The 15,787-nt window shown below is 35.7% G+C and overlaps 2 protein-coding genes across 2 annotated transcripts; both read left to right on the forward strand.

Annotated features, from left to right (window-relative positions):
• Nucleotides 1-1,392: 1,392 nt before the first annotated feature.
• LOC115887216 (uncharacterized protein C15orf41) lies at nt 1,393-2,902 on the forward strand. The gene is made up of 5 exons (XM_030906583.1): nt 1,393-1,593; nt 1,651-1,996; nt 2,062-2,111; nt 2,168-2,407; nt 2,523-2,902. The coding sequence occupies exons 1-5, from the start codon at nt 1,496-1,498 to the stop codon at nt 2,677-2,679; spliced, it is 891 nt and encodes a 296-aa protein (XP_030762443.1). The 5' UTR covers nt 1,393-1,495; the 3' UTR covers nt 2,680-2,902.
• A 9,921-nt stretch (nt 2,903-12,823) lies between these two features.
• Nucleotides 12,824-15,787, forward strand: LOC115887225 (protein FAM200A-like). The gene is made up of 2 exons (XM_030906590.1): nt 12,824-13,259; nt 13,366-15,787. Exon 2 carries the CDS (start codon nt 13,375-13,377, stop codon nt 15,475-15,477), a length of 2,103 nt encoding a protein of 700 aa, XP_030762450.1. The 5' UTR covers nt 12,824-13,259; nt 13,366-13,374; the 3' UTR covers nt 15,478-15,787.

Here is a 15,787-nt window from a genome sequence, read left to right on the forward strand (position 1 = left end):
TAGAATATTTTTTATTTAAAAACCGGTGAGTTTTCCGGAAAAACTCTTAAACACGTATATTTTATTTCGTTGTTTTACATATTTTAAGATTTTTTAAAAATATATACAGGGTGTTTCATAAAATGTGACCATTGAGTAATCACGATTCTGCTTAAACTGCTTGACGTTTAAAGCTGATTTTTGGCAAACGGATTGACTGTGGGGTTGAGGTTCGATAAGGAGGGGTTTCTCGAATCTTAAATTCCAAGAGGGTGAAAACGCCCCTCAAATATTACAATATTTGTTATTTAAAAAACGGTTAGTCTTTCGGGAAAACGCTTGGACACGCATAATTTATTTTGTTTTTTTACATATTTTGAAATTTTTTAAAAAATAATACAGGGTGTTCCAAAAAGTTGAGTAATTGATTAACCACGATTCTGCTTAAACTGCTCGACGTTTAAAGCTTATTTTTGGCAAATGTGAGAAAATTTTATCCAGTTTGTATGTCAATAGAAATTCTTGCTTTGCTTTATCATCACCATTACAAATTATTAATTCGACGCGAACGAAGTCGCGGGTACACGCTAGTTTAAGTGTAAAATTAATTCGAACTCTAGTGTATAGTTGGTTTACTTATGAAGAATATACTACACATTTTCTTATATTGCTATTTTTTGACCACAAATGGTAAAATTATAACTAAGAGCTTCTTGCCCGTCGAGTGAGATGCACCCTGTACACTGCTACGCAATTCAGGATCTACGCCGATCGAGGGGCAAGGCGTAGGTAGATCGGAATGTATACGTATAGACGAGTGGCGGAATTTTGGCTTTTTTATATCGCAATTTGTAAACAGCGCTTATTTGTAAACAACGACCGTTTTTAGAGAGGTATTTTAGATAACAATCGATATTTAGAAATTTTTAGACACCCTGGAAATACTACCACCGAGCATGTCATTGTAGCAACTTGCAACTGCGTTAATACGCCTGGCGGCGACCGCTTCATACTCTTTCAGATATTTAGCAATAAAATAAAGAAACCTGTTATTTTTAAGCTGTTATTTTAAGCTGTTTTTTATAAATAACTATAATAGTTTCAACTGTTATCTAAAAAATAACAGTTTTGCCCATCACTATAGTTTATACATATCTCAAATAAATTAAAGAAACAACTTTTAATATTATTATTAATGAATATCGTTTAGAAGCTTTTTTCTTCCAATACAATTACAGATTCCAAATTTGAAAATTTCAAATTAAATTTTCATTAAATCTTGTATAAAAATATGTTTTCTAAAGTTTATTTGTTTCTACAAATTTTCCTCAGCATCACTTTTCTATAAAAACTCAGACTCTTTCCAAAAATTCGCTTGACCTGGCAACTATGGTTTTAGTTGACAGGCGGAAGCTAACCTAGAAAAATTTGTTGATTTTTCTGTTTACTTTTGGCGGAATACGATATTTGAAATCTAATTTAATCCTTTTCCATTTTGTGATATTAATCTTTAAAAATGGATATTACTTTATACAACGATATTGTTACTGTTATCAGACATTTTAGTGGACTTACAAGAAACTGTGCAAAGAAACTACAAGAAACATTCCCTAAGTATTGAACTATATTTTATATTTTAGTACTGTAACAAACCAAAATTTTTATTTTTAGTCTTAACACAAACACTTTATATAGCATTTTAAGTGTGGAGTATCAACGCCGAATGAAAAGTAATTACGGCAAAAGTCAAAATAATCGAAATCGATATTGGGACTTGTTTCGTAAAGGTGTAGAGAATCAAGAAAGACCCGGTATTTTAGTCAAATTGTCGGAGCTTTTTGATATTGCTCCTTGTTTAATGGCTAAACTGATTTTACAGAAATATTTCGATGACCAGGAAACAGAGAAAACTCAACAGGATAAAAAGGAGGCTCGGGAGGCTCAAATAAATGTAAACAAATATTTAAAAAACACTTATATGATCCCTGATTCTGATTTAGCATATGAGGTATTTCTGGTAAGTTATTATTAGGTTCATATGTATGTTGTTTTCCATTTTAAACGTATTCCTTTTTGTTTTAGTGTACTGTGTTTGATAATCTCTATAGCCCATTAGCAGATGCTATGAAAATGTAAGTCTCTTTTGAAAAAATATAATGGATATACTGTATTATTCTTTTTTTATTAGGTCATTAGGACAACAGTACGAAATTCGTCTTCATAAGGATGCTATGGCATTGGGCTTAACTTTTCGTGATGAGGAATACCTGAGAAAATTTGGGTACGACAAAACACCAGATTTAAAGTTAGAGGTTCCTGTAGCTATCGATGGTTTTGTGATTAATTGGATAGAAAGTAAAGCTTTGTTTGCTGATGAAGAACTGCACAGAGATTATACTAAGAACCAGTATTTAAGCTATTGGAACAGGTAATAATTGGTATAACATTAATAAATTTATTAAAGGTTGTATCGCTATTTTATCTTGACATTTTGGTGAAGGAACTTTTTAAAAAAATTATTCAAAAAAAAAATATATTTTTAGGTTTGGACCTGGATTAGTTATTTACTGGTTTGGTTATTTGAAAAAAATTACAGAATCGTCGGACAAAAGATTTATAGTTAGAGATCATTTACCCTCTCATATTAAAAAGTTAGATATCAGTAAAGCTTCAATAGAGTTAGCAAATGGGCTGAAATAAATTGTAATGATGTTATTCCTATGTTACTCATAGGAAGATTTAATAACTTTATATAATTCTAATCAATATATAGCTTTATATGTTAAATAGTTTGAGGCTAATTCTATAGAGCTTTAAGAATGCAAATATCTTATACACTCAGATGCAAAAAAACGCTACGGAGAATTTTTTGCTCAAATTTTAAGTGTTATATTTTTGTTATTTTAGCCCTATTTTCATAATTTTTTTAGCAAGTGTATAATAATTATATCAACTTAAATTCGTAAACTCAGTTTTTTATAAACTTTAGTAGGTATTTGGCATATTATACAGCATTAATTGAGTGGTTGTTTTTTTACCTTAACTTTAAAACACCCTATGCAATAATTTCGTGTGTAAATTTTCCGATAATATAATTTTAAAGTCTGAACGATGTCTCCTGAGCATTTTGTTTTTTGGATCATGTCAATACATGCCTTGGTAAATTTTTAAGAACAAAATGAACTTGCCATCAACAATTTGCAATTTTTTTAATTATCATTTTTTTTAAGTTATTTTTTAGTATGACAAGGCGGCTTTGGTGATTATTGTGTACTATATAATACAATATACAGGGTTGTTCACCACATACGACACGGAGTATTGTAGCTAAACGATTAGATTTTTACAAATTGTAAGTTTTGGGTTTTTTGAAGGACCATTAGAGCTACAATTTAAATATATTTTTACAAGATACAGAGTGTCCCAAATAAATAAAAATATCAAAATTGCATTTTTTTAAATGGAACACCCTGTATATTATTGCATTTTTAGTTTCTACGATTAAAATAAAGGTAAATTTGATTAAGGTTTATTACACTTAAACCTTACCGTTTTTGAAATATTTTCAATTTTGCGAAATTGCAGTATAAATTTTAAGGCTTCATTTCTCCGAGGATATCAAAGTTTTTAATACTAAATATTTACTGAAGTTTATTTATTGATCAGTTATTGTGTTGCAATAATAAAAATTATACTACCTTATACAGAGTGTCTAAAAAAATATTTTATTTTAAATAATTACTAGCTTTAAACGGCAATAACTTATTTAATTAACACCCTGTATATTTTATGAGAATCAGATGCACAATTTAATTGTCTATCAAATTGTATTATACCACTTCTTACCTATTCCTTCAAGTTTTCGTAGAAAATGCATTTTCTTATAATTTAGACCTCATTTATCAATATACTCATGGAATATTGACATTTTAGATTGTTTTTAAAACAACAAATGTACAAAATGTACAGGCTAGTAATATTATCGTTTTTAGAAAAACGATAATATTACTAGCCCATTTGTATGCAAAAAGAAATGATTTAAATCTTTATAAAAGATATATATATATATACCAGTAATTAAATATACCACCAGTATTTCCGCCCAAATACTAATTAACTACATACTTAATTGTGTTCGTTAATAAATTATTCTAAATAAATGTGGATTTGAATCAGAAATCAATATAATAATAAGTTATGAAAATGAACGTCTCTGTTGTTATAAATAAGCATTTGTCAAAAAATTAAATATCATTGTTAAGGTGTTACTTTTTACCACACTGTTTAATACACATACATAATTCAGTTTTTTAGTATTTGTAGCAATTATTACTAATCAACGCAAACAGTCAATTAATGTAGTTTGAATACTGGAATCATATTAATTGGTTCTCTTTAACAAATATTTAAACAGTTTTTTTTATTTTTTAATGAAATAAACGAACTATATCGACAATATTAGTATCTGTACTCTTTAAAAATTTGGTATATCTTTAAAAATAATCTAAAATGTCAGTATATAAATGAGTTCTAAATTACAAGAAAATGCATTTTCTACGGAAACTTGAAGAGATAGGTAAAAAATGGTATAATACAATTTGATAGACAATTAAATTGTGCATCTGATTCTCATAAAATATACAGGGTGTTACATTTAAATTAAACAAGTTATTGCCGTTTAAAGCTAGTAATTATTTAAAATAAATTTTTAGACACTCTGTTTAAGGTAGTAAAGTTTTTATTATTGCAACACAATAACTGATCAATAAATAAACTTCAGTAAATATTTAGTATTAAAAACTTTGATACCCTCGGAAAAATGAAGCTTTAAAATTTATACTGCAATTTCACAAAATTGAAAATATTTCAAAAACGGTAAGGTTTAAGTGTAATAAACCATAATAAAATTTACTTTTATTTTAATCGTACAAACTAAAAATGTAATAATATATAGGGTGTTCCATTTAAAAAAATACAACTTTGATATTTTTTATTTATTTGGGACACTCTGTATCTTGTAAAAATATTTTTAAATTGTAACTCTAATAGTCCTTCAAGGAACCCAAAACTTACAATTTGTAAAAATCTAGTCGTTTAGCTACAATACTCCGTGTCGTATGTGGTGAACAACCCTGTATAATTATATGCAGCTTAGTAAAAAAATTATGAAAATAGGGCTAAAAATAACAAAAATACATATAACACTTTAAATTTGATCAAAAATTTCTCCGTTGCGTTTTTTTGCATCTGAGTGTAGAAATGTAATAAAATTGTATTTTGATACAGGACAAGATTTTTTTGAGGATATAATTGCATATTACAATTATATTCTATATTACGTAGAATATGGTTAAATTTTATTTTTGACGAATTTTTCGCATATTTTTCATAAATTTGCTTAGTGTGCTTTAAATAGAATGTAGCTTTAAAGTATATGAATTTGAACTTCTAAATTTGTAATTTAAAATTTGTGGTTTTATCTGTGTTATTAAATCTTAATAAAGATATAATTGAATTTGAGTAGATATGTTTCTCTATTATTAACCTTTAATAAATATGATATACGATAGATATAATATATTTAATTCAAGTTAAAAATCACAGATAATTTACACATGTCTGAACAAACAAAACAAAAATAGTATCTCTGATAGTAGTAATAATCTGCTAATAATTGCATAACTAAAATTTCATAACTACTTGATGTATCTATGTATAGATAGATATGTATACATATCTTGATGTATATATGATAATAACTCCGGACTGGATGATCAGAATCCAACAAACGAGGGCTCGTTTAAAAAAGCGTTTCTTACTTTATAATAGAGAACAACGGCATACGGTCGAATCGGCCTACAAACACGTAAACGTTTACGTACGCATGCGCATTTCTTATATTTTTTATACACGTAAAAGATTCTTTACGTCTACGTATACGTGCCAGCAGCGGCCGATTCGACCGTATGCCGTTGTTCTCTAATATTATATCATAATAAGAATAATAAGGTTTTGAACGTAGACGCTAGGGGGCGCTTTCAGACAATGTAACAAACATAGCGCGTTTTTTCAAAAAAATTAAATAAGATAGTATGTGTTATTTTAGCTGGTAATAAAGAGTAGTAAAAGCTTAAAAAGTCAGCGAAAACCGCATCTTGATATTGTTGCGAGCCGGTGTGGACTCGACCTAACCTCACAATATGGCCCGCCCTCGGATGACCTTAACATCGCATAGACACCGCAATGATTCATTCGTTCGAGAAGAATCGAGACCCACTAGAATGGACGCGTACATACGAGAACATTCGAAAACCTTCTCTATGCGCCTAACGATCTTTGGACTATTCTAGATTTCTTTTACCTGTCGGTATAAAAGCCGGCGGCAGTGGCCTAGAGAGGGCAGTTATAAATATACAGTTGACGCGCTAAAATTCAAAATAAATTCTTAGTTATAAATCGTTTGTAAATAGTTCTTTTATCGTTATTATTTTTGTTCATTAGTGTTAAATAAATAGTGTTTAAATAAATTGTGACTTTCTATCCACACGGAACCGACGAAAAACGTAACAATTGGTGTCAAGTGTGGCGTGTGTGATAGACTAGAAGAATAAAAAGACTGACCATGGCTCTGAAAAAATTGTTGAAAGACTTGAAAGCGTCCGGAACTGAAAATGCATATTGGAAGAGAGAGAGTGCGAGACAGATGGAAAGAAAAGCATTTTGCAAGCCAGACTGAGAGACGTTTTGGTGGTGGAAGGTGAGGATCCTGAAACATTTTGCTTTGAGCTGAAGGTGACCTTGACTCGTCATTGAAAAAATTTACAAGACAATTTAAACGACAACTTGAACAATTTGAATAGTAAAAATGATTAACTAACTTGAAGTTAATTTAGAAGAGAAAATCAGTGATAAAATTAATATTTTGGAAGAGTTAAGATCGCAGAAAATTCTAAAGACATACAGGCCAGCTTTAATAATAAAAATACTTAATTTAGAAGAAAAAGATAACAGAAAATTCCAGGAATTAGAAGAAAAGATTATAGAGAATTCCTACGGAGCTACAAGACAAAAATAACACAAATTGAGGACGATGTAAATAAAAAATCGAAATTTTAAACAAGAAATAGAAAAAGGCCAATTCACCCAAAATGTCAAGAAACATCGGAGTGCACCGGAAACTAGTCGAAAATAAGTATATCTCAAAGTCAGTTATTAAGCCTCCACAGTTTGACGGAAAACCGCTTGGGCCAATTATTTTTGCCAGTTTGAGGTCAGCTGCGAGAGCGAACGGATGGACAATCGCTGAAAAGGCTACCAAGCTTTGACTGTCGCAATTGCGAGGAGATGCGACTGATATTCTGCAGACATTGTCACCATCGGAACAGGGAGATTATCAGCAATTGGTACGACATTTAGAAATGAGGTACGGCCAAGCTCATTTGGAACATGTCTATCATTCCCAGCTAAAAAAATCGCATTCAAAAGTCAAATGAGTCTCTGCAGGAGTTTGAAGCCGACGTAGCCCGCCTCGTTCGCCTTGCGTACCCTGCTACGCCAGAGAATGTTATGGAGCGGTTGGCAGTACAGGCATTCTCCGACGGCTTACGTGACAACGAGACAAGACAAGCACTTCTCCTACCCCACCCAACGCACTTGGTGGATGCTTTAGCACGTGCCCTAGAATTTGAGGCCGCGAAACAAAGTTCTCGGTCTTTAGGAAGAGTACGGGTCATCGACGAATGTTCCGACGAATCCGTGGAAGGGATTGTTCGGAAGGTAATGGACCAGTACATGGGCAAGAAGGGACCGATTCGTTGCTGGAACTGCGGACAGGTGTGGGACACGTGCGAAGCCGTTGTAAGGAGAAGAACGAAGAACCGGCTTCGTCGAGGCGTCGGAAAACTACTAAAGGTCGAAATGAAGGACACGTCGACCTGTACCCAACATGCCCCAACGAAAACTGCTCAAGTCGCCTCGCTACAACACAAATTCAACAGCATTTTTGTGGATGGTTTTGTTGATGGAGAGTTCCGGACCATGCTGTTGGATACAGGTGCGACGAAAACTATCATCAGACCGGACATTCTTAAAACATCGAAGAAGGTTAAAACAACACAATGGCGACTACGTACTGCTACAGGGGGCTCCGCTGCTGTCCATGGAGAAGTAAACCTTAATTTTGTTATTGGGAGCACCAGTTTTGAACATCCAGTGTTAGTAGCAGATATCGAAGATGAACTTATTCTCGGAATGGACATTATGACCACTAAAGTTTTGGAACTAAACTTCAAACAGGGAATTTTGAAAAATAAATGAAGAAGAAGTGGTTCTACATCGAAAATGTGAGGAGACGCTTCAAGCGTGGTGGTAGCAGAAGATGTTTCGATCCCTGAGCGCTGTGAGATATTTTTGGATGGTTGCCTGGAAGGTAAAATGAATAATGGGAGTATTATTCTGTTGGGAGCTATGAACCATGACAGCGAAATCGGCTAAGGGGTCGTTGTTGGAAAAGCCCTGCTACGAGCGAAGAAGACTGTACCTCCTCGGTGAGAGTAATGAACACGAATTATTATTCTTGTATCCTTGAAGAAGGGAACCCCTGTTAGGGTACTGTTGTTCGGTCTCCTCAGTCATTCGAAGCGTGAAGCCTCCAAAGTTTCGACTTCAAAAATCTGACAAAAATGGTGAAGGAGTTAGTAAACGTTAAAGGATTATCTCCCCGAAAATAGTAGAAAATTGAGAAACCTAATAATCAAGTATCAAGACGTGTTTGATAAAGGAGAAGCAGGAGATAGAGGTCGTACCAATTTAGTACAACATCAAATTGACACCGGAGATGCACGACCAATCAAACAAAATCCGAGAAGACTTCCGCTCGCCAAACGTGAAGAAGCTGACAAAATCCTTCGAGAAATGAAAGAAGAGGGTGTCATCGAACCATCTAACAGCCCGTGGATATCGCCGGTAGTACTAGTAAAGAAGAAAGAGACGGTACCACCAGGTTCTGTGTTGATTATCGGCAGCTCAATAATACTTTTCAAGAAGGATAGCTATCCCCTGCCGAGGATAGACGATACTCTAGACACATTGGCGGGTCAACGATATTCTCTACGTTAGATCTGAAGAGTGGATATTGGCAAGTCGACATGGCGCCTGAAAGACAGAGAGAAGACAGTGTTCTCGGTGGGCTCCGGACTGTGGCAATTTACCGTCATGCCTTTTGATTGTGCAACGCGCCAGCTACCTTTGAGAGACTAATGGAGTCTGTGTTAAAGGGACTATCCTGGACTACCTGTTTAGTGTACCTGGATGACATCATAGTGGTTGGGAAACTTTTGACGATCATCTGAAGAATTTGGAAGAAGTTTTCAAGCGACTAGGGAGCTCTGGTTTGAAACTTAGCCCCAAGAAATGTCATCTGTGTCAAGAAAAGGTACACTACTTGGGCCATGTAGTCTCCCTCCCAAGGAGTTGCGGTAGATCCACAGAAGACCAAGACAGTGGAAGAGTGGCCGATACCTAAAGATAAACATGAACTACGAAGCTTTTTGGGACTATGCACATACTATCAAGCCGCTATGTACAGGGTTTTGCCACCATCGCAAAAACCATTGACCAGACTTTACCGAAGGCGAGAGGCGCTTTTCTTGGGACTCAGATTCTGACGAGGCATTCCGAAATTGAAGAAGGCCCTGACTAGTGCGCCCATACTTAGTTACCCCTCTTGGCAACGGAAACTTTATATTGGATACCGACGCTAGCAATGTTGCGTTAGGCGCTGTTCTGTCTCAGATCCAGGATGGTCAAGAAAAAGTCATTGGTTATTTTAGTAAGACCTTTTGTCAAACCGGAAAGGAACTACTGTGTAACCAGACGAGAATTACTTAGCAGTAGTTAAAGCAGTGGAACACTTCTACAAGTATCTCTATGGAAGAAAGTTCTGTTAAGAACAGACCATGCTGGTTTGAAATGGCTGTTGCAATTTAAGAACTTGGAAGGGCAGGTAGCTAGATGGATTTGAACGATTACAAGAATTTGACTTCGACACAGAACATCGAGCTGGGGCAATCCATCGGAATGCCGACGCACTTTCCAGGAGACCTTGCGCTAAGGGACTGTAAGCATTGTTCCCGAGCTGAAGAGAAAGAAGTGAAACCTCTAAGAACAACTGTGGTTAATGATAGTTGGCAACCCGAAGATCTTGCAAATGACCAAACCAGTGACCCAGAATTAGGTTTAGTAATTAACTGGAAAACACAGGCCAAAGACCAACGTGGGAAGAAGTTTGGCAGATATTCGCCGAACGTAAAGTCGTACTGGGCCCAGTGGAATTCCTTGGTAATAGATAACGGACTACTTCGCCGTGTGATCGAGAGACCGGAGGGACAAGAAGAGAAGGCAGATCGTCATTCCAAAGAAGAGGGTCCCAGAAGTCTTGGAGGAAGTTCACAATGGAACTAGCGGAGGACATCTTGACGCTGTCAAGACACTTAGCAAGCTGCGTGAACGGTTCTACTGGGTGAACTGCAAAGAAGATGTGAGGGCCTGGTGTAAGAAATGTGACATTTGCGCAGCCATTAATGGGCCACAAAAGCGTGGTAAAGCCCCTATGCGCCAGTACAATGTTGGTAGTCCCTTCGAACGAATAGCGATCGACGTGGCTGGTCCTTTCCCCGGAGACGAACGATGGCAACAAATACATTGTGGTAGTAACGGATTACTTCAGCAAATGGGTCGAGGCCTACGCGTTGCCAAATCAAGAAGCGTCCACGATTGCTGATGCCCTTGTTAAAGAATGGATCTGCAGGTTTGGTGTTCCCATGGAGTTTCATTCAGATCAGGGAAGAAACTTTGAGTCCAATCTGTTCCAAGGCGTCTGTGAAGTCCTGAACATCCGCAAGACCAGGACGACTGCTCTACATCCACAATCCTCGATGGGATGGTTGAACGCATGAACAGAACTATCAACCGTTATCTGGCCAAAGTAGTCTCTGACCACCAAAGAGACTGGGACAAATTTCTTCACCTGTTCCTCCTGTTGGCCTACCGTTCATCCGTCCAAGAATCTACAGGCAAACTCCAGCCAGCATCGTTATGGGACGGGAAGTGCGCCTACCCTGTGATCTGAAATTTGCTGCCGACCGGGAGAAGAAGTCGCCGGAGAAGATTATGTCCACACACTACGTCAAAGGATGGACGACATTCATCAGAGAGTCCGCCTAAATATTCAAAGTGCTAGTGACCGAATGAAGGAACACTACGACATCCAAAGCTGAGCATGGAGGATACCGACCTTCAGGAAGTTGGTGTGGCTATATAACCCGCAGAGACGTCGTGGGTTATCTCCGAAGCTACAATCCTCGTGGGAAGGGCCATACGAAGTCATGGATAGAATTAATGACGTCGTATACCGTATCAGAAAAATTGCCAAAAAGAAAACTGAGGGTAGTCCATTTCAACCGTTTGAGCCCCTACCAAGGCGAAATAGAAGATCGTGCTGGGACCGTGAGAACCTGCAGCTTTGATCCCCTGATTCGGAGATGTCCTTTGACGATTTCATGGCCCGATACAATAGCAAAGAGAAGGCTCGCTATGGTGTAACCAAAGAAGATCAACGAGACCTCTTTTCCGTGCCTCCTGATTATTCGCCTGCCGCTCATTGTGTGGCTCGAGATTTGCGGATGTCCAGAGGAATCGCTGCGACGTTCAATGAGAAGTTTGGGCGTGTCGGAGAACTACGCCGACAGGATCCAGAGGTTGGAAGTGTCTTGAGGCTAACCGACAATGCACATGGTCAAGCAAGGCACATCTTCTACCTGGTCACCAAGGAATGGTCCTCGAGTAAGCCGGACTTATCTCAATCTATGGAAGACCCTGATTGAACTGGAGAGAAGCCCTGCTAAACAACAACATTGCACGATTAGCCATTCCGAAGCTGGCGTGTGGACTCGATGGTTTGAGTTGGCGTACAATCCGGAACATGATTGAAGTCTTGTTCAGATTTACGGGAATCGAGATCCCTCGTTTGCTGCTACAACCCAAAGCTGAGGATCGGAGAGAAAACTGTCAGACTGCTATTTTCTACCAGACTTCGCAATGTACCAGGGGGCCAGCGCTTTGCAAATACCTTCATTCACCGTGTACATCTCTGGGACGAGCATGTGCCTAAGAAGGGGGCAGTGTTGCGAGCCGGTGTGGACTCGACCTAACCTCACAATATGGCCCGCCCGGATGACCTTTAACATCGCATAGACACCGCAATGATTCATTCGTTCGAGAAGAATCGAGACCCACTAGAATGGACGCGTACATACGAGAACATTCGAAACCTTTCTCTATGCGCCTAACGATCTTGGACTATTATTCTAGATTTCTTTTACCTGTCGGTATAAAAGCCGGCGGCAGTGGCCTAGAGAGGGCAGTTATAAATATACAGTTGACGCGCTAAAATTCAAAATAAATTCTTAGTTATAAATCGTTTGTAAATAGTTCTATAAGTCTTTTATCGTTATTATTTTTGTTCATTAGTGTTAAATAAATAGTGTTTAAATAAATTGTGACTTTCTATCCACACGGAACCGACGAAAAACGTAACAATATGTTCTTTCAAACCGAAGATATTAGCAAAATTATAATATATACCAAAAAGTAAGACCTTAATTACCTTATTTTTACAATATAGTATCAGTAGCCCTCTTGATTAGGCCTATTCTAACAAAAAAATAAGATAGAAACAGTTAGCTTATTTTAAGATCGACGAAATACCATAATACCAGATGTATTAATATCTAATAATTATGATATTAATAATAGTGAACAAGAAACGATGATTCACAGTGTTGCCAACCGTAGCGGAATTCCGCTACGCATAGCGGAATTTACCGTCAAGAGCGGTGTAGCGGCGGCGGAACCAAATGACAGTAAGACGTAGCGGAATATTTTAATTCTCTTAGACGCGTGTAATGACGTCAACATTCTAAAACAGATTATTTATCATAAGTATTATGAGCAGTAAGAAGTTATGTGTTTTATTATATATTAATCTTATTTATTATTAACTAAAACTCAAATCAACAAGGCAGCGACATCTATCAATCAATCAATCAACCGGCACTGTGGCGTGCCAGGTAAAATGTGTTAGAGAGCGCCGGGAGCGGTAGAGGGCTCTAGGCTCTAGTGCGCTGATCGCTATTTACTAGTTCTCGGTGGTTCCCAAAATCTTTTAAAGTAAACAAAACAAAAGCAATGTAGGTTGTACGTGTATTTAGTATTATAAAAAGGTATGCTAATATGATTTATACATATATACATGCATTCAAGCAGAATACATATCTAAATATGCATAAATACCACAATAAAAAATTACATAATTTGCACTCATTTCAGGGGCGCAATATGTCTGAGTTATCTGATTCTGATATAGGAAAAAGCGGATCATCTACTCCGAAAAAGAAAAGGGCAATGAGGCACGAACTGGCCAGAGATGAAAAGAAAAGCCGAAAACAACTTTTTTCCAGAAAGTGGATGGAAGAAGATATTTTTAAGCGATGGCTACTACCAACTGAAGATCCAGCTAAAGCTAAGTGTAAAGTATGCCAGTTGAATTTAGGGACCAAAAGAAGTGATTTGTTAAGCCATGGGAAAAGTCAGAAACATTTAAAAAATATGAACTTAACGCAAATAACTAGACCAATTACTGAAATATTTCAGTCTTCTAAACAAGATAAAAATCTAATAATAGCAGATATCAGATTTACTTTGTTAGCTGCATCTCATAATTTTAGTTTTAGTTCTATTGACCATGTAACCGACACTTGTAAATTAAGTTTTAGTGATTCGAAAATCGCAAAAAATATGCAATTAAGGCGTACAAAATGCACAAGCATTTTAAAAAACGTACTTGCATCTACAATTAAAGAGGCATTGTGTGGTGAACTGAAGAATAACAGTTTTTCTATTCTTGTAGATGAAAGTACAGACATCAGCAATTATCGGTACCTGTGTATTTTAGTTAGATATATTTATGAAAACAAAATCAAAACCGAATTATTAGACTTAATTCCCATCAAGGCTGATGAGGGGTCAGCAAAAGGTCTCTATTCCCTGTTTAAAAAATGTCTGACTGATTTTAATTTAAGCGTGAATAATATTGTGGGTTATTGCTCTGATAACGCCAGTGTCATGATGGGGAACAAAGAATCATTTAAGACTTATCTCTTAAACGAAAATCACCATATTGTTGTAAATGGATGTGTGTGTCACTCGGCTCATTTAATTGCTGCTGCCGCTAGCCAAGAATTGCCAAGTAATATAGAAGCATTATTGCAAAATATCTCCAATTATTTTTCTAGAAGTCCAAAGAGACAGTCAGTTTTAGAAGAATTTCAACAATTTATGCGGGCAGCTCAACTTAAAATTATAAGCCCCAGCAAAACCAGATGGTTGGCACTATCAAATTGTGTTGAAAGGCTAATTGATCAGTGGGATGTTCTTTTAGAAGTCTTCCGAGTAGCTGCCTTTGAAGATAAAAATCAAGTAGGCAATATGATATTTAATGAAATGCAAAATCCCTATGTCAAAGCTTATCTTCTATTTTTAAAACACGTTCTTCCGATCTTTAATTCATTTAATGCTATGTTTCAGTCTTCCAAAGTCCTTGTAGATAAAATGTATGTAGAGAGTAGAAGATTTGTGAAGATACTATGTGTAAACTTTGTCAAACCCTCCTGTTATACGAGTGAGGTTGAACTTGATCTATTAAATGTATTTGATCCAAATGTGTTGCTTCCGGTGGAAGAAATTAATGTGGGTTTGAATACCATGAATTTACTCAAAGATTGTATCAAAGCTGATAACGAACAATTTAAACTTAAGTGTTTGAAATTTTATCAAGTAGCCGTTGCCCAAGCATTTAAAAGATTGCCTACTAAAGATAAATTTTATAAAAATATTACATTTGTACAACCGCAAAATGCTCTGAATGTAAATCTAAAACATGATATTGATGAAATTTGTAACACATTTAAAAATAAAATAGACCCCGTAAAAGCTATAACTGAATATAATAATATAAAAATATATTTTTCTGAAGAAGAAAAAGAAAGTCTAACATGCGATGATGTAATTACGTTCTGGACAACTTTGTTGGACATGAAAAATTTTAACGATGAGCATTTATTTAGAAATATCAGCATAGTTGCTCTGATCATCCTTACTTTAACTCACGGCAACGCGGACGTGGAAAGAGTGTTTTCAATAATGACTGATGTTAAGTCAAAAAAAAGAAATCGCCTTTCACCTGATACTCTGAGTGATATTCTCAGAGTAAAAATTGATTTAGCAACCAAAAATAAATGCTGCACGAGTTATGCAATTAGCGAAAGCCATTTTCAAAAATTTAATCAGTTCATGTACCAATTTAAAACCAAAAATGAGGCAACTAGGTCCACCGCCCCCAAAGAAAATGTTTGTGACACTGACACGTCTGATTCAGATTAGAGCACGATTAGAGTTAGTTAATTTAAGTGTATGTTTATCTTTTAAAGAGAAAATATATTTTTGATTTATTTTCCATTTTTCCAGATAAGGATTTATTTGTGATTTATTGTTTATATTTATATGTTTACAAAATAAAAGTGCTTATTTTGCTGTAATTTTTTTTATATTGAAAAAAATCAATTGCCAAATGGTATCTATATAAATCATAATTCCAAAATAGACTAGATTTGTAGTGAAATTAGAAATGACACGACCGTAGCGGGGAGTAGCGGAATTTGTGTAGTGACGTAGCGATATTCGTAGTTTTCTG

The sequence above is a fragment of the Sitophilus oryzae genome, unplaced genomic scaffold (genome assembly GCF_002938485.1).
Source record: "Sitophilus oryzae breed Bouriz unplaced genomic scaffold, Soryzae_2.0 scaffold_556_pilon_pilon, whole genome shotgun sequence".
Classification (NCBI taxonomy): domain Eukaryota; kingdom Metazoa; phylum Arthropoda; class Insecta; order Coleoptera; family Curculionidae; genus Sitophilus; species Sitophilus oryzae.